This window comes from Nestor notabilis, unplaced genomic scaffold (genome assembly GCF_000696875.1).
Source record: "Nestor notabilis isolate BGI_N333 unplaced genomic scaffold, ASM69687v1 scaffold9485, whole genome shotgun sequence".
NCBI classification, from domain to species: Eukaryota; Metazoa; Chordata; class Aves; order Psittaciformes; family Psittacidae; genus Nestor; species Nestor notabilis.
Window position 1 is genome coordinate 13,897 of NW_009928835.1, and position 25,906 is coordinate 39,802.

The window sequence follows — 25,906 nt, forward strand, 5'->3', positions numbered from 1 at the left end:
TTTCTGAATATTAGCAAACTTCTCTGATAAGAGTTGCATTGGATCGAATATGTGGACTGATTGGATCTTTCTAATTTGTGCATCCCAATTATTCCATATCTTGTGCTAGTCAGAAACCCTTTGAAACAGAGTCTGCCTTGTGAGGTTTCTGGTATGAACAGGAGTACACTTCTATTTCAGCACCATTTAATAACTGATTTGTGGCAGTTGTGTATTTGTCCTCTGAACTCAGACTGTGCTTAGAAGATGGCATAGGATGCAGCTGTGTGAAACCGTGGGGTTTTTTTTCCTGGTAGGGTGCTACTGACATCTGGCCGGAGATGCTAGTAACAGTTACTTTCCTGTCTTTCAGGTATTGATAGCTGATGACTACTCAGATCCATATGATGCCAAAAGTGAGCTGAACAGAATGGGAAAAGGGGAGAATACTGGGTATATGGAACCATATGAAGCCCAGAGAATCATGACTGGTAAGAAAAGATAATTGAACATGTGATCATGGCAGTTCATGTGCATATATTACGGCTGCTATGAAACAGAAATGTTCTTTAGCATGCAAAACCACATTTCAGAAGATGCTCAGTCAACAGTGAATGCTGTGGAAGCTTTTCATATGCCTGCATGTGCCTCGTTAACTAGAAATACTGCTCTGGACCTGACTATTAAATATAGATGTTTTTTACTGTCATGTGGAAAGATGAAACTGTGAGCAGGGGGAGTTGAAGTGCGTGTTGCTCAGCTTGGCAACGTCAAGGCTTTCATCCATGTACGTGGTAGGGACGACCAAAGAATGACATTGTGTTAGTTCACTAAAAAACTGTTCGTCAGTTTGCTTATGGCCTTTTTTTCCCCTCGATCAGTTTCAGACTTCCTGGTTTTCCCTCTGTTGGACAAGGGAGATGCAAAGCTGCATCTTTGTGTAGATTCCTTCTTTCCTTCCTCGCTTCTCTGATGGATTTTTTTGTACTAAAATGAGATGCTTTCGGGTGCCTGTGAGCCTTGAAATGCTATCATTGGTAGCATTTTTCTGTCACATAAAGAGGTGGTGAAAGGTGGCATTGTTGCAGGAGTTTGGACTGTTTGAGCTGCTTGTCCAGGCACTATGTGGCTGTATTTTCCTCATACAATCTGCATCCATTTGCTACCTGTTGGCTGTGCAGTCTGTGAGCTTTCTGGGTTATGGGGCCACGTGTTTCTAATTTATTACGATTTTACTCAGTCAACACACATCTTTATGCAGATCAAGTGTGTATTTTCTGGGTTTGTGCATCAGGTCCTCTTTTTCTGATTATGAGGTAAAAGTCACTCTTGTGCCCAGTTAAGTTGATTGTATGCTTTCCTTTTCTATTGGCAGCTCCTGCCCTCAGGAAAAATTGATCAGTGGGGAAAGATGAGGCTGTTGGATCAAAGATCCTTTTTTCATGCAAGTGTTCCTATTTTTCTTTCCTTAAATAGCATTTCTGAAGGGAGCTACAGGAAGTGACTCCTGTGGAGTATGTAGACTGTATTATTTGGAAGTTTTCAGTATCTTCTGGAGCAGATGAGAGTTTTTATTTCACATTGGGGTAAATCTATTAATTCTAGTGAAGTAATTTCCCAGGAAAAGTAAAAATAGAATCATACAATGTTTTGGGTTGGAAGGGACCTTAAAGATTGTCTAATTCCAATCCACCTGCCATGGGCAGAGGCACCTTCCACTAGACTAGGTTGCTCCAAGCCCCATCCAACCCTGACATTCCCAGGGATGGGCATCCACCCAATTATGGGAAATATTAGTCCCAATAAGTTCTTGTTCTTTATACAGCAAAGATGAGCATTTGTAATTTTAACTATGAAGCTGACAATGCATTGATTTCTTTCTTCATATGATTAGTGTTAGGAGCTTATTCCATCTTCTTTTCAAGATTAGTGATAATAAATGGGATGTTTTAATGGACAATCTTAAATGGCTTAGCTAAATTAAGGGGTAGAAATTTGTGTACATTCGCAATTGTAGGACACCCTTGTTATTTGGTGCAGCTGACTAAGCTGTTACATCTGCTTTGTATGTTATTACAGGAGGAGCTCTCAAAGATGCTAAAGGCACTTTTGAAACTGGGGTTTAATTGAGTATAATGTCGTAAGTGTTCTGAATATGCATTTGATTGAGCCAGTAGCTGAAATCTTCCTGAAGATGTTTAGTGTTTTGAGATCTAGGTATTTGTTTTCCAGTCATTTTGTCCTATTGCTGGTAGAAATGGATAAATTCTTTCTGTAAACCTCAGTGAGGTTAGGTTATATTCCATTGTATTCAAACGTGGTTTTATGTTTGTTTTTTAATTGCATGGATGTTGCCTTTGCATTTTACTTGACAAATGAAAATCCAAAGGCATAATTTTGGAGAGTTTTCAAAAGTTCAGTTTATATTTCCCAGGTGAGTTATGCTATGTATTTATTACTTCTAAGGAAGACCTTAGGACTGCAATTTGTTTGGCCTCAAAATGTTTAATTCTGTTTGTTATTGAGAACAAATGCATGTTTGTAAGAAGCTGTCATCTTCTGACAGCCAAGCATATCTGCTGGCCAGTGTTGGTATTCGTAAGTGTCTGCCCTGTCTTCAGGAAATCTGCACTGGGGATTCAGAGAAAATCCCTGGGAATTCAGTTCTTGGTGCAGTGTGAGTCTCATCTTGGTTGGGTGTGCACCCAGAGCCACAGGAACTATTATGTCTTTGCCTTATCCCCAGCCTATTTGCTGAAAGGACTCCATTCTCTCTCAGACCAGCAGTATAAATCCCTATTGCTCCTTTGCCAGAGCTACACTGTCTATCCAAGTGTGTTCTAAGTATGGTGTTTCCACCGCTTGCTTATGCAAGCTTTCAATTCTTATTTTTCCCCTAGCATCAGTCTGTAGCTGCTGCAGTAGCTGCTGCAGTAATATGTGGCCTGTCACAGAAACAGGCCTGTTACCAAACTTGTAAGCTAGCAGCATTGCTTGGATCAGGTATAGGAGATACATCATGCTTTAGAGAGTTCCCCAGAGGAGTAGTGGCTGGAGATGCTGTATTTGAACAGAAGTGAGCAGTTGAGACAATGTCGGGCCAGAGTGATAGTGCCCATAACACTGTGTTGTCACAGCTCTTCCAGGTGTGTCTGCCCCTCAGAAGGAATAAAGTTAAGTCCTCAGACTGCATGGAACATTTGCAATCAAATACCAAATCAAGCCAGTCTTCCCCCTACAAGCCTGGTGGGTAAGGCAGACTGAACAGATGAGTTTATGTACATGCTCCAGGTGTGGGTGACCTGGTTGTCCTGGTTTCATCTGGGACATAGTTATTCTTCCTAATAGCTGGTACAAAGCTACGTTTTGGCTTTCGTCTGAGAAACCATAACACTGGTACACTAGAGGGATCTGTGTGCTGGACCTGAAGAGCTGGAAATTGTTTCTAGGGATGCTCTAGAGCATTTGGATCATAGTACTGTCTGTTGTTCAATGCGTTCATCAACTTGGGTAATGACATTTCTGCACTATCAGCAAAAGTGAACATAAACTAAAGGAAGTGCTCAATGAGGAAGGGCAGAGCCTCCATCCAGATGGTCCTTAATAAATATGAAGATTTATCAGCAGTAGCTTTTCTGAAGTTAAACAAGGGGGATATTAGAGAATTCCAAAGTGAAATTCACAGCTTTGTTCAAAGGCTCACAGTATTAGCATCCTCATTTCTTTCTTCTTTCTCTGTGTATTTATCATTCTGTCTCTATAAACTTCATCCTTACTGCAGAACACTGGTGAGCAAGATTAATTACCTCACATGTAGGGATTTTGTGCTTTGCCTGATGGATGCAGAAAACTAAGAGTTCTCTCTAGAAGCAGGCAGTGCTAGAAGAGCAAATGTCTTCCTGCACTTCACTGTTTCTTTCTAGGGACTGCAGTAAGAGTCTATGCCTAAATCACAATGGAATCTCCAATAAACGACAGGCAGCCTAGCAAAAGCAAGTACATCTGCCTTAACTGGGAGCTTCCCATCGACATGCTGGAAGCAGTAGCTTTGTCTTGCTTCAAGCTATCAGAAATGCTGGGAGTGTGGGGAAAACAGCATTCCCATGAACCTGCACCTACTTCAGAAGGTCTTGGGTGTCATTTTCCCTTGTAACTGGAGAAGATGTTTTTTGTTCAGGCATGTAACTTCATCTGAATAGGCACTGCAGCACCATGGCGATGAGTCAGTTATTGTAAAATCCTTTTCTGTGTGGTTTCTGGCGCATTGCTTGTTGATGCCTACTTTACTACTGCAATGTAAAAAGAGCAATGATAATTACTTTTATAAATACTAGGCTGCATAGATTAGCATGTACAGCATGGGATGTTTAGAAAGAACATTTTTGGCCTATTGAAGGTCACTGAACCCAGCAAGCCAACCTGTGATCTTTAAGCACCGTAGTGACTGATCAAGGTTCGCTGTCTGCTTGTATCTGAACATGGCAAACAGCCGTAACCAGCACAGAAGAGGCAGTGTTTATGCTCACTGAGCTGAACAGCTGGCATAGTTTTCAAAAGACTAATCTTCTTTTCTTGTTCCTACGTTTTTGTGTGTTTCAATTCTAGATTCTGTTTAAGGATCTGACACTAGGCTTGCCATGACTAGGAATCAGCCCAAAATCAGAATTATCCATCATCAGTCCATCTTGTATGGTATTGTGGATTCCTGACTAAAAGTCATATGTTCATTGTCCATTTGCCAGATGGTGTGAATAAGACTATATGCTGGTCATTCTAGCAGAAAAAAATTTAAGAGTTATTTTTCATTAAAAAAAGTAGGGAAAAGTGCAAGGTAAGTCTTTAAACTGGACGTGTGTGTGCTCTCAACTTGCTGTCTGCAATGTGGAGGCCACTGGGTGAGAGCTGAAGTTCAGTAACACACAGAAGTAAGCTTGTGACTGGTTACAGGATGGCTTTATTTACATGTTGGGAGTTTCCTAAAGGACTGCACTGGAATCTTGGGAGCTCTTCCTCGAACTGACAAAGAAGGGGATGTCTGATGCATCCTGAGCGTAACCACCTTTTGGAGCATACTGCTAGTGTTACTTTATGTGTTTATAGAGCTTGGCCCTCACCTAATGCTAGCCTGATAGTAGTGCAGAATTCCCTGCAGCCCAATGGAAGTGAGAACATATGTTCTGAACAGCTGTGCTCGCTCCTTCTTTAAAGAATGCTAGATATAATGTTAGTTAGAAACCTCCTGGGCTTCAGCATCTATTTCAAGTTGTTTCTTCCTTCGTTAGAAATTTGGACAGAGATTTCATTCATTAATGATATAAAAGAAAAAAGTTGTCTACAGACAGTTATGGAAGAGGACTTCTTCCTTTGCATTAGGTCTGACGTACATGAGTTGAGGCACGTTTGAAGTAATGCTGAGTCTGCATTCACACAAGTCTTTCCCTTCTCTTTGAGTGAAGCAATAGATCTCACATGTGCTGTGAAACTGTATCACTTTAGATCTATGCTAGGATTGTCAGTACTTCTTTACCTGTCTTCATGGAGCACTTGGCACCTCATCAGTGAGTGCAAGGAGGTAAGGCCAGAATGTATACAGTGTAATTTCTTACATTGGGAGAGGCTGTGGTGTGTTGTAGTTGCTATAACTAGGTGCACAACTAGGAGTGGAAACAAGCTGTGCATAAAATTAATATAATTCCTCTGTGTTTAAATCTTTCTCCTCCCCTAAAATAACTTAGGCATTCTCCCTGATGTTTAATGTTAGGGCAATGCTAACTGCTCTGGATGGTGCATACCCGCTTACAGATGAGTGAAAATAAAATGCTAGCTCTTCTTCTCCACTCTGTGCAACTGAGTAACTGTAAAATTGGCCTTTTCCTGAAAAAGTAACTGTCACTCCATCCCAGTTTGGAATAGAAAGAGATAAAATCTGTGTCTTGCCTCTCCATGCATCAGTTGCATGCACAGAATTTTGTTCCTTAGTTTCAGTGTAAAAACATATTGTTCAGAATGGGTTTAAGCCAAGATTTAGTGTGTTCCCCACCCCACCACCCTGTTTCAGCACCCTCATCTTGCTCTGTGACTTGGTATAGAATCATAGAATAGTTAGGGTTGGAAAGGACCTTGAGATCATCTAGTTCCAACCCCCCTGCCATGATACGGACTAAATGGTGAAACTTGAATCACAAGCCTGAATATAAATTGAGTCTTTTTTCAGTTTCCTGTTGCTTTTTCTCATTAAGACACCAAGTTACACCCAAAATAATGGGAACAGGATGTCCAGAACTTTGGATGGGTAGGTCTGTATGGTAATAGACTAGGTGAAGTTGCGTTTGGAAGGAATGTAACTTCATTCATGCAGTTTACTTGCTCAGTGTCTAATAAATCTTGTGTATGCTTTTCCACAAAAGTCAAAGTGAAGGAATGGATGCTTGGATGGTTTGGAAAAAGACTTTTTGCATGATGGTGATAAAGAAGCAGAAAGTTTCAAACTGCTTTGATCAGGAGGGTTACTTAGGCAAAACCTATCTACTTTCCTAATACAAGCAACATCTTTTTTAACTTAATTTATCTTGTGTTCCTATGACTAGTCCATAGCTGTTCTGTGAAGGTGAGAAACGGCTGGGACAATCAGGATTGCCCAGGCTAGCTTATGGAAATCCATGTTTGGTCTAAGTCCATTTCCAGCTTTGCCACCATGTCAGTGTGCTCCCAGTACCTGTCTTCTTAGTCACTGGAAAGACCAGACAGGTGATTTGAGAGGCATAAAGAAGCAACCTGCTGAAATACAGCTTGAACAGGACCTCATCCATAAACATCGCAGTTTCTGGACTGAACAGGGATTATTCATTCTGAAAGCATGCTGTTGCAGTAGGAAGTATGATTCTTGACAACTGTTCACTATCCCGTCTGGGATGAAGGAGCAGAGGCTGGGCAGATGCGCTTGCAGGCTGGACTGGGGCTGCATGTGCGTGTGTGGAGTCTGTTGGCAGGAATTCTGGGTGCTTTTCAGCTGGGAGTGTGGTGGAAGTGTTAAGTGACTGATACCAGTGGTCTGCATGTAAAAGGAAGGGACTGCTGTAAACTTGCTGCTGGCTCTGACTGGGAGGAGGAGGGCATCAGTGGTACATCTTGCGCACTTACCAGTTCAGCCCTCAATCTTCCCGAATTAGTCCCAGTTCTGTTGTTCTTCTGAAACATTGTTCAAAGGCAGAATAGAAAGAATTTGTCACATGAAGAATCAGCAGCTTGGAAGGATATTTTGGTTTTTTTTTTCCCTCAGAAGTACTTTCTCAATCAGCCTTTCACTATTATATTCTCTCTTACTCTGATCAGTTTGTTTTTTTCTCTATACCATACAAAAAATTAAGTAAACTCCAACAAGGATTTGGGGGTGTTGGTTGATGAGAAGCTTGACATGAGCCGGCTTCAGTGTGCGCTTGCAGCCCAGAAACCAACCGTATCCTGGGCTGCATCAAAGAAGCGTGACCAGCAGGTCAAAGGAAGTGATCCTGTACCTCTGCTCTGCTCTCGTGAGGCCTCACTTGGAGTATTGTGTACGGTTCTGGTGTCCTTAACATAAAAAGGACATGGAGCTGTTGGAGCAAGTCCAGAGGAGGGCCACGAGGATGATCAGGGGGCTGGAGCACCTCCTGTATGAAGGCAGGCTGAGAAAGTTGAGGCTGTTCAGCCTGGAGAAGAGAAGCTGCATGGAGACCTCAGAGCAGCCTTCCAGTGTCTGAAGGGGGCCTATAAGGATGCTGGAGAAGAACTCTTCATCAGGGACTGTAATGATAGGACCTGGGGGAATGAGTTTTAAACTTAAACAGGGAAAGTTCAGGTTAGATATAAGGAAGAAATTCTTCCCTGCGAAGGGTTGTGAGGCACTGGAACAGGTTGCCCAAGGAAGCTGTGAATGCTCCAACCCTGACGGTGTTCAAGGCCAGGTTGGACATAGCCTTGGGCAGCATGGATTAGTTCAAGGTGTCCCTGCCCATGGCAGAGAGGTTGGAACTAGATGATCTTAAGGTCCCTTCCAACCCTAACTATTCTATGATTCTGTAAGATGGTACAGTAAGTATTAGTTAAGTGTGTGATGGAGCAAACATAATACTTCTTGGAAGGAACAAGATACCCTTTCAACTGTGATATTTTGTCATCTTCATTGTGCTTAGCCTGCTAGTAAATGGATATAATTTTTGCCTGCTGGCCTTGTATCCAAAATTTGAAAGTCTCTAGTGGCGAAACATGAGTGAAACCTTAAGTAAAGGTTTCTGACATCAGCTGTGATATGGTAGCTGTAGTTTCTACTGCATCTTCTTTTTGTTTCTTAACCCAAACCAGAGGAGATTTTTCTTATTCTGAAAAATAAATGAGAGTTTGTCACAGACCCAATAATTTGAGGCTAACCAAAATTTATTGTTCAAAGTCAACTAAAGCTTCACCAACATGAACTACTGATTCTGGATGTCACATGGTTTTGTGACTGCTCTGCTGACTCTTATATTTTATGGCCAATGATCCAAAATGCCTCACCTAACAAAGAGAGGACTCCCAACCTGAAGGAGTTTCCTAGGACAGTATCCTGACTCAAGAGGAGAGCCCCCTTCTGCAGGCCTGCTGCTCTGAGGAGGAGTGGCTTCAAACGGCTCTCCAGCAGGGCTCCATTTATACCCTGGTCAAATCTGAGCTGTGGTCAGGTATGATCTTGTAGCCCCCATGGGCTCAGGACCCAACTTCCTTGCCTTTGTACCTGCTGACCTCCATCACACAGGTAGGACAAGAACTGTGCATGTGGGAAGCTCTCCCCGGTTTTTGTCCATGGGGGGAAGCATCCGCAGACTTTGGTCAGGTCTTTGTCAGGGCTTTTGTTAGGGCGTGTGTATCTGCCACAGAGTTGAAGATTCAGCCTCTTTCGTGCTTGCCACAGAGACTGAACATCCTGCCACGTCAGTTTACCAGCGTTTTAATGTGGCTTCACAACAGTGTCATAACATGAGCTTACATCTTCAGTGGAAAGTGGCCAGAAACACAACTTCTTTTGTGCTCTGTGTGTTTTATGTAGGCTGGCAACAACACACAGCTTCTCTCCTCTGGTTTCTGTCTGTGAAGAACTTTGCTTTAAAGTGCTGTTTTGGAGTCAAAATGCAACCTTAGTGGTTCATTACTGTTGAGGTTGTTTAAACAATTAGAGGCTATTGTCTGCAGGAGCAGCCTGCCTTTCTGGATGGGGTCAGGTAAGCCATGTCTGTTCTGGTGTGTGTTGATGTGCTGATACGTGCATTTCTTTGTCATCCCTACCCAAGCAAAGACCTAAGAAGCCTACAGTGTGTTTCTGCTTGCTGATGGACTGTGTTGTGCTACTGTGACAGAATTTCTTGAGCGGTATCAACGTGTGCAAAACTAAGATGAAAATACTCAGTCTTCATCTGAGCTTGCTCTTGGTTCTGCTGTACTCAATTTCACATGTTGGTGACTTGGTAGTGGGAGAGGAAACATACAGCTTGGTTTTATGAAGCAGGATGTAGGCGTGCAAAACAGATACTGTTGTAGGTCTGACTAGCAATTGAGAACAAACCAGGCAAAGTACGGGGAAATAAGGGAAACTTGCCTGGAGGAACTCTGGGCTTGCTTTGAGTTCTGCATTCATTTTTTGCAGGATGGGTAGTTTGGAAAAAGTGAAGAAGCAGTAGGTTTTGTGGCTCTTGTGCTTTTGTAGCTCCTGTATGGTCTGTCAGAGAGTTGCACTTGGCTGGGATGGGCTGCAAGGCAGAAAAGTGTGATGGCATAGCTGAGCCCTCTTGAACTTTTCCTCAGGAAGTCTTGCAGTAGCTGTCATTGCTGTAATGCAGCCTGAAGTGGGCTAGAAGGTGTCTGTGCTGCTATCTCAATTGAAATAGAAAGGGAAGAGGGAGACTAAGGGAAAATATGTGGTATATTTCAGATACACCACATACTTTTGTATGTTAGGCCAACTAGCACTTATTATTGCCCTTTCCTTTGGTTGTGAAATGCACCATCACTGAGAAAACTTGGCATCATGGTAGAATATAGAGCATATCAACAGGCAGCCTCTCCCTATAACTTATTTTTTCTTTTTAGAAAGACTTCTGTATCTTTCTTTTTAAAACAAGAACAAAACACCCAGCAGAAGACCCAAGCTTTATGTCATTGTCTCTTTGGGTGTGGTTTTGTGCATTGAAAATGTTTGCAAGCACATTAGTTAGTGGTTTAAAGATGCATATTGGAAAATAAGAGTGTAACTGGAAAACTTATGAGAAAGTTTTAACTCATTTGTATGCAACAAGATTTATGACTGAAGTGAACTTCTATAACATGACATTTTCTGACTTGAACTAAGTGGTAGAAAACAGATGTTACTCTTCGTGTCATACTTCTGTTGCAAGAAGGGGACAACTGATGTTTGGTGTTTGCATGACTGTGGTTTGTTGTCCAGAACAGTAAGGTCTGTTCTTAATGATGCTCTGCTGAATGCTAAGCAGATTTATTTGCTATTGTTAGGTATCTGTTTAAGTAGAAATACTCTTGAGTAATGACCTGGTAGACTGCATATTTTAAAGCATAAAGAATAGCTGCATACATTCAAAAAAACACTTCATGTTCTGTACTGTTATATAAAAGCATTATTCAGGGCTAAAGAGACAATACTGCATTAGTAACAGATTACTCTGTAAGAGGGCTTTCAACTAAGAATTGATATCTACTTGGGGTTTGACTGAATAGTATAGTAATCAGACAAATCTGCAAACAAGTGCAAGGTACTGAATATTAGCAGCTGGACAGCTCAGCATAGAGTATTTGAAGTCTTACAAATTCTAGGTACTAGTTGCTCCTTCCATCAATCTGTTGCTGAGCTAACTCAATGAGTAAGGGGTCATAGCCCCAGGTGGATAAGGTGAAATATTTTACTAGCAATTCCAGCGTTCATATCCCTGTCACTTCTGTGATAGCAAGCCTGCTGTGTTTTACTTCATACAAAGCCTTGGACTGGATTGTGAAAAGCAAAATCTGTAATTGGATGTGTTGACAACTGAGCAGCTTCCTTGTTCTACTCATGTGGAGGCAGAATTCTAAATTAAACCATTTTGTCTTCAGAGCTGAACAGCAAATGTAGACCATCTTTCATGTCTACACATCCAGCAGATGGTTAATCTTCATTAAGGTACTTAGGTACTGATCAGAGCTCCTAGATTGTGCCAGTAGATCAATTTGAGTGACAGAACAGAAAGATTGCAACTAGGACAACACTTCCCTTGGGAAAGCAAGTCAAAGTGGGTAAAATTGCAAACTGTTCTTTGCAACTTACCATTTTCAAAATTGCAAATGGTCACTGTAGCAACTTGCAGTGAACAGGAAAAGAACAGATGGTTTAGCATGCAGATGCTGTGTGGCTTTTAAGTTCTGCCAGAGGATGAAAGAGAGTACTGCTAGTGCCTGCTTTTGCTGGAATACTGGTCAGAGGGGAAATATATCTTGTACATGCATCAGATAAAACTTAAAGCTTTGACTTCTCTTTGTTTTCATGACATTTTTCTGAAAAATTACAAACAGAGATAATGGGCATTAGTCATCAGGGAAGCTTCAGGCTATATTTTGAGCTCTCAGTTTTGTTTTGCTTTTTAATCGTAGTTTCACGTTCATTCGCAGCCTAGATGTTTCTTCAGAAACAACGTACAATTCAAATGTCTGTGTTGCTTTTCACCGTGTAGTCACCATGTAGTCTGTGGATGTCTATTTTAGGAGTTTTTAAGCAGCAGTCTTTCTCCCTGCCTTGTACTCTCTAGGGGGAATGCTAGCAGGTGGCTAAAAAAAGATAAGAGCACATCTCATCTGGCTTTGTTAAATCAGATATGGCACCTCTTCTGGCTACATGAGTCTACTATCTCAGCATGCCATACGTTTTTCCCATATGCGATTTCTTTCTCACTATGTATCAGAGGGCAGCTAAGTCTGGAGGGAGACCACTGTCCACATCCCCTTCTTCTCTGACCCTTCCCCATCCCAAGTAAGGCCATGTTTAAAGTTAGTTATGTGCAGAGAAGATAAGCCCTCTCTGGGTATTTCTCATTGAACTTAAACCTCTGGCTATCAGGGAAATTGTTGAATATTTTATCTTGGTTTTAATAAACTCAATTTGCTCACAGCTAGATATCTCTTTCAATGTTACCTTGAATTTATAAATACAGATAAATACTTAAACTCACAAAAAATGGTTTTGATCAGTGCTTATCTCATTCAGTGATTTTGAGTAAGCTTTCAGTAAGCAGACACTCTCACAAGCAGGCAGGATTCAAGCAAATATTTTTTTGTGTAAGCATTGAATGGCATTTACATTATCAATGGGTTCTTCTTCCACTCCTTTCACCTCTTAAGATTCTTGAAGAGAGCTGTCAAGGACATTGTGAGCATCAGTAGCAGCTATGAGTAGCAATAACTGCAGGAAATAATAGTTACATACGCTACAAGCTTCTCTGTCCTGATACTATAGCCACCATTTTGGTGTTAGAATGTCTCTTACAGAGAACTGATTCTGCTTGTGCTGATCTCTTCTATGTCTTTTGGAGATATCTGTAAGGAGTAAGTAGCTAAGCAGCATCAAAGCAATTCTGAAGAGGTAAAATATGCAGAAATTATGAATTTTAAGATGGTAGTTATAATGTTTAATCACTGCTTATTTAACAGGAAATTAGGTCCTGAGGAGGAAAGGCTTTGTAGAAAGAACTTGTGCATTCAGGGAATTTTTTTTATTTCTTTGCCTCTACCATAAAAGAAATACGTCTCCAAGGACAGTTTTCATGTCCTTTAGAAGAGTACCACTGCAAATCCACCAAGATTCAGGTTTTCTTACCATGTGTTTTGTATTTTTTAATCTACCTCTCAATGCCACCATCATGCACCCCCCCTTTTTCCCTGCCCCTCCCCGCCTCTGAAGAAAAACTTGTACTTCCTGTCCTCTTGGTTAGGGTATGCTTGCTTGTTTTATTTTATCTCAGCACATGTGTTCTGTGGAATATAATAATGTTTTTTCTTCTGGGTTATTGATACTTGTCATGAAGAGATTTCTTCCCTCCTGCCCTTGCTTTGACTGGCCTAATAGCCTTTCTTTATCAGGACTGTTGGAATGTAAAGCTGCTTTGAAAGCTTCTTCCTGGGGTTATGAATCATACTTGGACTTCACTAAGATTTCCATGGTGCAGACTGTTTCCAAGACATTGCTTTTCACATCAAGAGATTATGCCGAGCTCTTACACCAAGGCAGGGAAACAAATGTCTGTTGTTCATTCCTCGAAAGTGGCTCACTTCTGAGTCACTTAGCTTCTGTTCAGAAGCAAAAATGATGGAAGATCTCATATCCAGCTTTTCCTACAGCAAAATCTGGAATCATGAGCATTGGGAAGCAGTCGTTGCAGTCTCAAAGCAAAACAACCTTCCCTCATATTGGAATATTATTGGTGTTCTCTTGTGTCCCAGCAGTTGGAGGCATCCAGCTGGACCTGGAAGCAGAGCAGAAAGCAGCTTGACTTCTGATGGCCTGAGGTGAAATTTGAGCAGAGGTAAAACTTAGCTTTTGTGATGAACAGTCTTTGCAGTAGTACAATGAGAATTCTGCAGCATGACTTCTAAAATGTTTCCAGGTTTTCTTGGCCAAGATGGTGGAAAGAAACGTTGATGGTGAGGCTTGGAATAAGTACTCGGCTAAGTGTTTCTGACCTGTTTGTGGAGAGGGAGAGGAAATGAATTCAGTGGGAACAAATGTTCTTGTGTCAGGGTAATCTTTGCATTAGCATCTGTCTTTGCCTTTGGCAAAGTGACAAGTTTTTTGGTTCATTTGTAGCCTACCCATATACTCACTCTGTGCAAACAGCTCACTGCCCTTTACTGTGGTTACATACTGGTTCAGTGGCTCTCCACTGGAAGCCTCAAGAGCAGAGCGTGTGGAGAGCAGAGGTTTGGGCCAGTTTGTCAAGACCTGTTCCCTGATAGAGTGCAAGAATAATTCCAGATGAGACTTAGCTTTCTATGTTCAGACCTTGCTCTCATGTGGCCTTCCGCTAGAGATGACCAGTCTGTCAGGATAATGTCTGGGAAGATGCATCAGGTGTTCACCAGTACCTCTCAGTGTAACTCTGAGCCTTCCCAAGTTTCTTTTTACTCTCTCTGGTAACTTCAGATTTTCAGTGATGGGTAAGAGAACAAGGAATACAAGTGGCTGTAGTCCACAAACAGGCTTTATGTTTTGTTTTGTTTTATTTTATTTTATTAATTTAATTTATATTTTTAGTGTAGTGCTCTTCTAGTTATCCCAGGTTTATCTATAGAAAGCCAGCATGCTGCAGCAAGTCCTCCAAACACTTCGCAGACTGCCCTTCTGGGGGTCTTGAATATAAAAGATTTGAATCCACATTTCAGAAGTCGTAACTTTGCTCTGACTATCCTAGTTCAAGACAGGTTAATGTATTTCCTGACAGCTGAAACACTCCCTCTTTCTGAGGCATTTCATTTATGCAGGAGAAAGACATGCAAACAGTGAACTCAAGCAAGGGATTGTTGTTTGTTTGCTTGCTTTAATTAAACAACCAGATCTTTCTGATGATAAATGTTTAGGTTTTTTGTGTGCCTTGAAAACTCAATACCAGAAAGATCTGTGATTTCCAGATAATGCTAAGATCATTGCAGCTGGCATGGTCTCATAGATTAGAATGGTGTAAATGTACTAAGTGAGAAAACCATCACAGTGGTATTCACTCCAGGTTGGTTATAGTTTTGCATGTTGTGTAGTTGATAGGAGGCTGCGTTTTTTATGTGGTTAGCAGGAAGCTAAATCCAGGTCACTGGGACTGAAGCTGTTTAAATGCTGACCTCTGGGAAGAGAGCATTAGCGAAGCAGCAACCATCTGGAGGAGACCTGCATAAATTCTTAAAGCTGACAGCTGTGCTCTGTACAATCCTTTTCCATCACAGTGTTTACACATTAACGTGTGTTAAATGAATGAACAATGTGCTGGGCTTCCTTCAGAAAGGAACAAAGTTAAGTGCATGCACAAATGACCTTGAAAAATCATTGTACTTTCATTCAACAGCTTCTATCAGTGCTAGGTTTTCAAAAGTTGGTCTTAACATGTCAATACTGTTTCCAGCATGCTACCTTTGTAGTCAAATTTGTCTTGCTAGGATAGGGTTTGTTGGCAGGGAAAGCAGCAGAGGAGGTAGTAGGACTACGATTTTAAATCCTGCACCAGCCCTGGAATCTGTAGCTGAAGTGGAGATGGGTCTGTTTTATCACAGTTGCGTATCACAGCTGGTATGTGTGGGTCAGTATGCTTTGGAATCTGACAAAACAGCTTTATTGTGCTGCACTTGATTAGTTAATGTGTCTGTATCGAATTACATTATAAATCTATTTCTCAGTGGAATGTGTATGAATTACTGGTGCCTGTTTGAGCGATAAAGAAACTTACATGCATGTGTTACCACAGATGCTGTGAACTCCTTGCAGGTAAAATGTTTAAAAGCTTTCCCAGTAGAAAAGCAGAGGTTAAAAAAATCAAGGGATTTATATGACTCAGTGCTTTGTCTCTTGCAGGCTAAGACTCTTAATATTGGATGTAGGCAAGCAAAATGTGTTTCTACTGTGGTGCAGGAACTTGCCTTTACTTCCCAACCTGCCTAACAGAGTTTATAGCTCAATGTCTTTCACCAGACAGGAAAACAAAATCTTTGTTACAAGTACTTAACTTGAGGGAATCTTTCTGTATCTGAAATTCCCTAACTCCTACATGTTGCTTTTATCATATTTCATCCAAAGAAATGTTGCAAAAGGGCTGTAAAATAGCATTAAGTTTGTTACTGCATGATGACACAGGCATTCTTGATCTGGGAGAACAGGGGGTTTTTTTAACAGTGCAATTACCTTGTTTGACCTCTTGTTACTGCATGCTTTAGTTTGAGATGAGGGAAATATCTATTGGCATCTGTATGCTGTAGAAGAATCTGGTTGTTTTGTTGTCTTGCTTCCTCTTGGAAGGAAAGCTGGAGAAGCTCATCTTCTGGGTTCTATAAGCAAGTATTACTGCCTTCAAAGTTTCCTTTGTTGGCTTTTTAGCTGTTCTGTTTTCTTGATACATCCCTTAATTCACTCCAAACTCGCCTCAGGAATACAGTGCATCTATGAGTAGTGCTGCTGAATTATTTAAGACTATTAAAAGATTTAGTGTGGCTGCTGGAAGGTTATCATGAGGTTAACTGCTCCCTTGTGGAGCTTTGTCTGTTCGTATGTGTTTGTCAGAATCGTTCATCAAACAAGAATAATTATGTCAAATTCAGTCTTGTACCTCATAATCTTGTGTTCTCAGATGTCTCAGTTTCTGTACCTTGCTGATCAGGTTCTTGGTTTTACACTGGAGCCTGATTCTGTTATAACTGCTAATCTGTGAGAATAAGAATTATTTGTGGGAGTCTTTGAGCCTGCTAGCAAAAAAGTTCCTTCAAAATCTTAGTTGTTTCTTCTAGTAGCTAAATAATTTAATAAGCATAATTTAGTATGTATAAAATGCATAAACATATACTTTTCTATATCAGCAGTAAGAATTCAAAGGATACAATTAATGAAAGTGAAAAATAAAATAAAAAAAAGTGAAATTATCACAGTTTTGGGCTCCCTGCCATTCCAGACTATTTCAGCACTTAGAACTGTCACTGATTAGAGATAGCATGAAAACCATGAGAATTGCTTCAGCACAAATGTTCTGTTGTTTTCAACTATCTAATTCTTAGATACCAAGTCTGCACTGTCTGTGTATAATGCTAATACTGCTTGTGGTACAGATTCAGCATTGCTGTCTGTTACTGAAAGGATCTATTTCTGGTTTTACTTCTATTAAAACTGAATTTTACAAATACTCTTCTAATGTATTAAGTAAAAAAAATGGACTTTCAAGCAAATTTATAGGAAGCTTATAAAAAAGGCTGTGTGTAAGTATGTGTGTGTATATGTATACACACATATATTTCTATATATGCATGTAGATACATTCTCCTTCTTCCACTTCTTGGCTCTCCCTAAGTTTTAGTTTTGCCTAGAGAAACTTTTCTGCTTTAGGATCAAATATTTTTAGTTTATCTAATTGAGCATGAATCATGAATCAGTGCATACCACCTTCTATTTACAGGTAATCTTTCCTGTGTGGTCTGGTGCTTTGGTGCTTTCCATAAAGTCTCTGATTTAGTAGGACTGTGGCTTTTCTTCCTCAGAAATGCAGATTTCCTGGTGTATCAGTGGCTGGCTTCACAGTACTGAAACAGACACGTACCATGTTTCTGACTTTAAAAGAAAAAAAATATGTTTATCTTTTTATCCGGGAGAATTTATCCAAGAGAGTCTTGGCTGCGTGTCCTTTCTAATACAGGTTTTTCTTAATGCAGCATTTTTCCTTGAGCAAAATTCTTTTCGAAAGCTAGGTGGAAGACAAAGACTGTGTTTTAATTAAAAAGCTTTAAAGTGCTTTTTTCAAATAAGTTGCCTTTCTAGGTTTTGCTTGTATGGAAAGATCGTAATGTGGTTTTCATTCATAACTAGGAATTATCATAACCTATCTTGCTTGTATTTACACAGTTGGTTTTGGTGTGTATTGCATAAAGTTTACTGTGTTTGTACTGTATAAACTTATTTTTTTTTTCCAAATTATAAGGGTACTCTGTCATATTGTAGGCATTTCACAGTACTTTTGAAATGGTTTGGAGAAATTAGAAATTACTTGCTTGGAATATTCATGCTGATAGATGAATTGATGAATGGATTTTATTACAGGACTGAAAAGAACGGCTCTAAATCTTTACTTAGGTTTGTGGGTTAAAAGCTATCTCCCTTCTCCCTGTGATATCATCTAATAAAACCCTATTCAAGCAGGGTCAGCTAAAACAGGTTGCCCATGACTGCATTCAGTCAGGTCTTGCATATCTCCACATAGGGAGACTCACCAGGCAACCTGTTTCAATATTTAATCGTTATCACACCAAAAAGGTGTTTTCTTATGTTCAGATGGAATTTCATGTACTTTGATTTGCGCTTGTTACTTTTTTGTCCTGTCACTTGGTTTTGCCTTCTCTCTCTGCAATGGGCATTTATATTGACAAGGTCCTCACTGAAACTTACCTTCTCCAGGCTGACCAGTCCCAGTTCTCAGGCTCTCCTCATAAGAAAAATGCTCCAGTCATATATTAGCTTCATAGACCTTTGCTGGACTTGCCTATGTATGTCTATGCCTTTCTTGCACTGGGGAGGTGAGAACTGGACCCAGCAGTCCAGATGTGTCCTCACCGATGCTGAGTAGAAGGGAAGAATCACCTCCCTTGACCTACTTTCAACAAAATTCTAATGCAGCCCAGGTTAGTACATGCCTTCTTTACCTTAAGGGTGCCTTGCTGGCTCATGTTAAACTTGCTGTCATAGAGGACCCCAAAGTTCTCTGCTGAGCTGCTTTCCAGCCAGTTAGCCTGCAATTTTCCAGTATCTCCAGGTCCTTCTAAATGAGGGCACAGCCGTCTGGTCTATCATCTACTCTCTCCCATTTTGTATCAGTAGATGGAGTGACCCTGGGTTTGTACAGCCAAGGCTCTGTAAACTCCAAAGAATGGAGACACCTCCCATGACATGATGACCTATCCTAGGGCTGAGCTACAGACCAGGGGTAGAAAGCTTCCCAAATGTTCCACTTGGATCTCTCAAGCTACGTCTTGGATCTGTTCCTCCTTATGACATCTTCTGACACTGCGCAAGAAGGGCTCTGACTGCTCCACAGGCAGCTGAGAGCTGCTGTCACATCCCACCTTGGCCTTCTCCTTACCAGAATAACAAAACCATCTCTTCTTGTCATAGACCCTTGGACCTTGCTCTCTTGGTAGCTCTGCACTGGCTTCTTTCTAGTTTTATGAACTAGCTCTCTCCTTGCACACTACTTTTAGGGAGTGTTCAGACAGGTCATAGTAGAACCCACCTCTTGGTGGGTGTAGCCTCCTTGGGGCCAACGTGAAGGCCTGACAGCTTGCACCTTGATTTGCTAGCTGTGCTGCTTCTTACAAAGCCCAGTTTCTGGTTTGCTGTATTCAGGAGGGCAGTATATTATTTCTTTCTGTGAAGTTTCAATATGTTTATTTTTTTAAAGATCAGTGCTAATTTAAAGAAATACATGTTTCTTAATAAAATGTGAGCTAATCTCTAGTTACCGATGCTTTTGTTTAGTGTTCTTACTCTAGTTCTAGTTTATTTTATGCTGGTATTCTGTACTTACTCTAGTCCTAGTAATTTTCTGCTGGTATTCTGTAGAGGTAACAGCAAAGAATTTTTTATTAGCATATTGTACTGTGGTATTTATTTTTTGTGATCTTTATATCTTTGAATTGCACCTATGAAGGATGTTCTCTTAAAGAGTTAACTGCATACACAAATTTCAGTGTTCCTGAAGATTCCAGATTACAGTTCCTTGTAAGCGTGCTTTACACAGAGTGCCAGGGATGGTATGTTTCCTGTAATCTGGCTCTTTGCAAGCTAGGGAATGTTGGTGGAGGGATGAGACTGTGTGTGCTGCGGTTATTAGCCAAAGCAAACTTGCTTCCAACCAGTTACCAAATGTAAAGGTAGAATTTAGAAGTCTTGTGCAAGCTTGCCATCTGTATAATTATGTGTCTATTAAGGACTGGATGGAAGCTGAATGCTCTAAAATTACTGACTGTAATGATAAGGCATGGTTAGTAGTGATGCTGACGCAATTTTCTTTCTTGCCAACAGAGTTTCAGAAGCAGGAAGGCATGAAGACCTATCAGAAAAACATGCAGCTCTATGACACACCCTATGAACCAGAAGGCAGTGGTGTGGAATCCGATTCTGAAAGTGTGGTGAGTCACCGTTTACGAGAAAGCAAATTGCCACAGGATGATGACAGGCCTGCAGATGAGTATGATCAGCCATGGGAGTGGAACAAAGTCACCATCCCAGCTCTGGCAGGTAGGATTCCTAGAACCCAGCCAGGAAATTCTCTCTCACACTCATAGTATATGTGCTTGCCTTGGGAGAATTAAAGTGTTTCTGCTCTTTTAGTGTATGTATGTGTAGGAATCTCTGAAAAGCAAATGTGGGTAGTCTCAATTCTTTACCTGTTTTAGAAATGTGGACTTTTTGTTTGGTTCTTCAGCTGACCTGTTGTCAATCACATCAGCATTCCTTGCTCCTACCCCAATTTTAATGGATGTCATGCATGTAGTGTTCATTGTTGAGTTGCTCTAAGACAAGGGAGGTGCTTTGCAAGGTCCTTAAATTGTGGGGCAATTCTTAAAAGGGCAGGACAAAAAAATAGCTGAGTAACATGCATGCAGTAACATACTTCTACTCAGTGATGAGTTTCTTGGTATTCAGAATATTTTCATTATAATTGCAAGCATTTCTGTGGGTATACTAGGTTAATGGTTGGACTGGATGGTCTTAAAGGTCTTTTCCAACTGAAATGATTCTATGACTTCATGTAGAACTTGGTTTTGGATTAATCCTTTTAAACTGCTGGAGTTCTCCCTTATCAGAACTTGTCAGTCAGGGACATCTGACACAAACTGTTTTCTGCCTCTGTGAATGTCTGTGCCTGGTGATGGTAAAAATGCTCTTTTTTTCTTTTCTTTTTTTCCTTCTGTTGCTTTGCAGGAATGGTTAGGGGGGACTTCATTCAGTGAGTATGTGATTCAAAGGCTTTTTCTTTCAAACAGCCTCTGTGTGCCCAGCTGTATCAGCTGGTTTGGCCATGTTCCGGGGTGCTCTTGTAGGGTGCTAGAGTCATACATGCTTTATGATTGTCTCCTCAGTGGCATGTTCTAGAGAAAAGCTGTGTCTAGGATCAAGGTTGTTCCCTGTCCTTTTTAGTAATTAGCTTGACAGAAAGCTTGGAAAGGAGAGTTTTGTGTGGTGATGGTTGTGGGGATGAGGAGGGAAGAAAAGAGATGTGGTTCTGAGAAGGAGCATGGGAAGAATTCTGGAAGCAATGATTAGTAGTCAGCATGCATTTACCCTGGGTAAATCCTACTTGACAAACCTGTTTGCATTCGGCATTGAAACTGCTAGATCTTTTAATAGAAGGAGAGCAGAAGGTGTCATCTATGTTGAACTTCAGCCTGCAGCATGCTGTGCTGTGGCATCAGCTGTGCTACCTCATTTGGGATGCTGTAACCTAGAAGAGTGGACTACTAGATGCATGAAAACCTGTCATGATCACTGACCTCAAAGGATAGTGCTTAGTGATTCATATTCTTCCTGGACTTTGGTTAGAAGTATGATTCTTCAGGGGATTTGTTCTGGAACTCTTCCTGTTTAGCATCTTTATCAGTAACCTGGAGAAGGAGGAGGGGAAATGCACCTCATTGTTTGGAATGATATCAAATGGGGAGAGTGTGTGTATGCGCAGAGCTGTCATTCAGAGGGACCTGGACAGGCTAGAGAAATGGGCTGACAACAAGCCTACAAAATCCAACCAGGACAAACTGAATTATCTGCATCTGGAGCAGGCTAACCCACTGCAATGACATTGACTGAAGACTGGCTGACTTGCTGGGTTCTAGCTTTGCTGAAAGGGGTTAAGGAGTCCTGGGGGAATGGGGACTAAATGTGTGGAAAGAACTGGAATTGCTTAGCCTGGAGATGAGAAAGCTTTGAGGGGATGTAGTATCAGCTTTCCAATGCCTGTGAGGAGATCTTCAAGAAAGTGGAGCCAGATTCTTCACAAATGAGCAGGTATGATGGGAAAATGAGACATAAGTTTGGTCACAAGAGGTTCTGACTCAATATTGGGAAATTCTTTTCCTCTACAAGGACAGTCAAGCATTGGAACAAATTGCCCAGGAAGCCCTTGCAGTCTCCATCTTCAGATTTTTTAATCCTGTGTGAGGGGAGGACTGGATAAAATTTGGAATAACCTGATATGATCACATAGCAGACCCTGCCTTGAGCAGGTTGAACTGGACATCTCGCACAGTCTCTTTCCACTTGAGTTGTTCTATGATTTTGCAATTCCTTGTGCCATGATATTGCCACACTGCAGAAATGAGAACCGACTGCTCTCCACAGCTATAAAAGGCCACTGTTACGTAAACAGAGCTTCTTATGACAGTACCCTTCTTGAGTGTTTCTGACGTGTTCCCCTAATAGGTAGGTGGATGTGGATGGCAGAAATGTGTTTCTCTTTTAGCACAGTGGAGTAGTGCTGTGGCATCTGTTGTGAGGCTGATTCTGCCTCTCTGCTTCATTTGTTCTTACATCTTCAGGTTGTGGTTGATTTGGGTTTGCTGCCAAGCCAAGCTGATATCTGCAGTATCCATCCTGTGAAATGCAGGTGGGAGAAACAAAGGGATGAAACTGAAGCAGCTGCTTAAAAAGAAACCTCTTGTTCAGCATCCCCTTTCCCCTTGTTGGGCTCCTGTGGAACAGAAGAGGAGGTTAGAGAAAAATGATTTCTACTTCCTAGCAGCGTGGTTTCCTCTGGCATGAGAGCTGTTAATCTTGCAGAGTTCCAGGCTCAGTCACTTTCCAATTAAGCATATGCTGATAGCTCTTTCAAGGCTAGAATTAAACCAGCATACAGTTCTGTTGGATGCTGTGCAGTTGAAGTAATCTCTTTACCTAAAGAGCATGAACTCTAATACAGAAGTCTAACCTGCTTGTTTGGCTTCTAGTATGTTACACAGTTCTGCTGAGCTCTTCCTGGTGGAAGCAGGCTTTGACTCAGGCTTGCCTGCACTAACTCATCCCCTTTGCTGGACTTGTGCTGGGAGATTGCCTGGCTGTGAGATCCTGGCTATGGTTTGGGATATCTGTTGTGTGTCAAGATAGGCTAATCAGAGACATGTATCACTAGGTTTCCAATGCCACAACGGCTGGTTTTGGGAGATGGTGATTTTCGGTCTGGTTTATGTGTGTAAAGCCACCTGCAGACACAGAGCACTGGTGTCTGTCCCAGTTCGGTACACATTTCTGTGCTTTTTCATGTGTTTCTATGATGGCAGCAGTGCTGCCTTTGCCTAGAGCATATGTACAGCCTCTGTCTCCTGTAAGATAAGCCTTAATATGCATCAACATAGTCAACAGTAACTGTGTTGTAGAGGTAGGGTGTCTGCTACCTGGAAAGATCAAAAAGTTACTCAGAGCACATATAGAGGCTGTGCAGAGCCACAGTCAGTGTATTTGCAGTAGGTCTTAGGCTGCTCTCTGCATTGTTTTCCAGGGAATTTCTCTATTCTCCATTCCAGATTCTGGAGAGTTTTCACTGTTTTCCCTCTGCCACATCTGCTTCTTGTCCATCTTTCTTTTGTTTGTGATCATCTTTTACCCTCTCTTATGTCCCACAGAATTGCATCTGTGTTTAGAGTCTCGTTCATCCTTCTGGCTGACGCTTGGTGCCACTCAGTTACCTTCTTACATCTCCTTGAGATTTCTCTTCTCCCACCTTCAGACACCTACTCCTCATCACCCAACACCCTTTCCTGTTAGCTGTGTATGCCTTTCTGCCCACAAGCAAGAAGGATGTTGTGCTTCCTCATTCATACCCATTCTTATAGCCCTTTGGGCTAGGCCAGATGCTGTGGGAATGTCTGGGCTACACTGGCTACAGATTGAAGTTGAACAACTGCAAAGAGTTAATTCTTGCTGACTGTGTCAGCTGAAATGCTTCCAGTTATTTTTTGCCAATCTGTCCAGTGTTTGCTTGGATGGAGGCGTGTTCAGCCATTCTTGTATATGTTCTTCGACAATTTGGAGTTAGAGATACTTCAGAGCAAAGAATATTTTGTTTGAAGGTGAGAGGGTAAGTAAAGCCTTTGGACTGCATAGAAGACCATAGAGGAACAAATGCTTGAGCAGATAACACTTAAGCCTTCAAAGGTAGAATTCTTTATGGCTATTTATCTCTCTGCAGTTTGTTTCTGTGTTTTAGCATATTACAGGGATTCTGTGAGTTGAGTTTTTCCTTATATAATAGTTTTGATATTTTCCAAAGGCTAAGAATAATATCAGAGTTATTGTGAGCTTTCCACACAAGGATGGTGAGTGTGTACTATCCAGAAGTAAGTTTTCTTATGCAAGTATGCAAAATACCTAAACCAGAAACTTCATGTTTAGCAATATTGAGATACAAATTATGGGACCAGTACACAGAAATGGGATTATTAGTCATAAAAGTTACTGAGTCATATGTGCGTGTATGGGAATCTTGGACTTTATTCTTCATATATTGTACATATTATATGAAATGGCTGATATTTAATTCATTGAATCCAGAGAACATATGCTTAACTTTTTGTGCATAACTCATTTGGTGTCTGCTAAGTCGCTGAGCTCTGTAAATCATTTCTGTGCCCACTGTTTTGGTCTTTTTCAGGTAAATTCTGAAATAGGTTTTCTGAGTGTGGTCTACATATAACTGCGAATTAATAGGGCATCCAGATAATCCATCCAATATGAGATTTTGTGATAGGCCTATGTGTAAATATTCTTCTAAGCATTATGTATTTAACACTTATGAAAGCACACTAAATTTAAATATAATTTAAATATCATGAAATAACAAACTAAAAAGAAGCTTAATTAAAACATATTGTATGGTTGAATTCCTTGTGGATTCAGCATGCAGTGTCTGTTTTAAAATGCTAAGAGAGTAAATATTTTTTGAGCTTAATTAAATTTCTTTAATTGCATCTGTCATTCGTTATAACTTAGAATGTCGTAGGTATCTGGTTATTTGTTACCAAGGAATGCATGAGAATTGGCTGCAAGCATAGGTTCAAGCTGCTATCTCATCTGATGTCTGTCTCTGCATGTAATCTAATTCCTAGGAGTTATAAATGTTTAAAATAAAGAAAAAAGAGGTTCAGCTTCTAAGACTGAAATAGTGGAAGTTTCAGTGGAGAAGTGTTGAGCCTCTGCTGAGATCTGTGAAGTGCTTTTCTGGCTTAGTGTGTGCTGTGGTTCTGTAACAGCTAGCTAATGGAACTAGACTAGGTGGTGTTTTTTAAGTTCTTAGCTGAGGTAGATTTCTCTGAAGACTATGATGTTGTCTAAGTGGTATTAGAAATTCTAGCAGTGGGCAAGTCCTACTTTAGAGGCACACAACTGCCAATCCCCAACTCCGTGTAGTTGTTGCGGCTGTGAACATGAAGGGACCTTCTGCTATAACTTTCCTATTTTGAGAAGTTCATCTGAAGGGAACAACAGACATTTGCGAAGTGCTGACACAAAGAGACTTAAGCAGCAAGCGTTCTTAATTTGTCAGGCGATAGACCTAGAAAGCAAACCAAAATGTCAAGCAGAGCTAGAATTATCATGAAGTTAATTACTTATGCAAGTCTTCTGAGGAAAACATTTGTTCCTCTGCCATGATTTCAAGACTTACTGCTGAAGCCTGGGTAAGACCTGTTTATCTCCAGCCTGGAGTCTGAGATGTGCCAGACTGAAAATGTGCACAAGATAGGAAGTCTGCTTAAGTTGAAGGCAGCGTGTCTTCTCTGTGGCTCCTAAGCGCTGTGGCTGAGGCTGCCATCATGCTGACATTGTGGAGCAAGCTATGTACAGCCTTCTCCAGGGACTTCTGCTGTTGACCATAGTGCTGAAAGATGTGTCTCTGTGCAGCAAAGATGAAGTGCAGCATTTTGACTGTCTAAAGCTTGTGTTCTTTAACAAACAAATTTGGTTTTTTTACCTTGGAGGCTGTACAGCTGAAGCTGAAATGTGGGTTTGATGGCTTTTATGGGAAGTGGGCAGGTCTTGTTAGACCTCCTGCTGAGCTGGGCAAAATGGTTTGCCCAGAAGAGCTGAGGCTGGCAAATTAACAGGAACAAAGTAGCTTTCTGGTACATCAGTCTGTCTGGGAAAGGAGGGCCCAATTCA

The 25,906-nt window shown here is 41.1% G+C and overlaps 1 protein-coding gene across 1 annotated transcript in view; it reads left to right on the plus strand.

Annotated features, from left to right (window-relative positions):
* Nucleotides 1-352: 352 nt before the first annotated feature.
* The window catches only part of SHB (Src homology 2 domain containing adaptor protein B), a gene marked incomplete at its 5' end in the record, with an annotated part of 43,283 nt that continues 17,729 nt past the window's right edge, over nt 353-25,906 (plus strand). Inside the window, 2 exons of the mRNA XM_010014702.1 lie at nt 353-470; nt 19,781-19,996. Coding sequence (XP_010013004.1) covers nt 353-470; nt 19,781-19,996 — 334 coding nt within the window. The remainder of the gene's footprint in view (nt 471-19,780; nt 19,997-25,906) is intronic.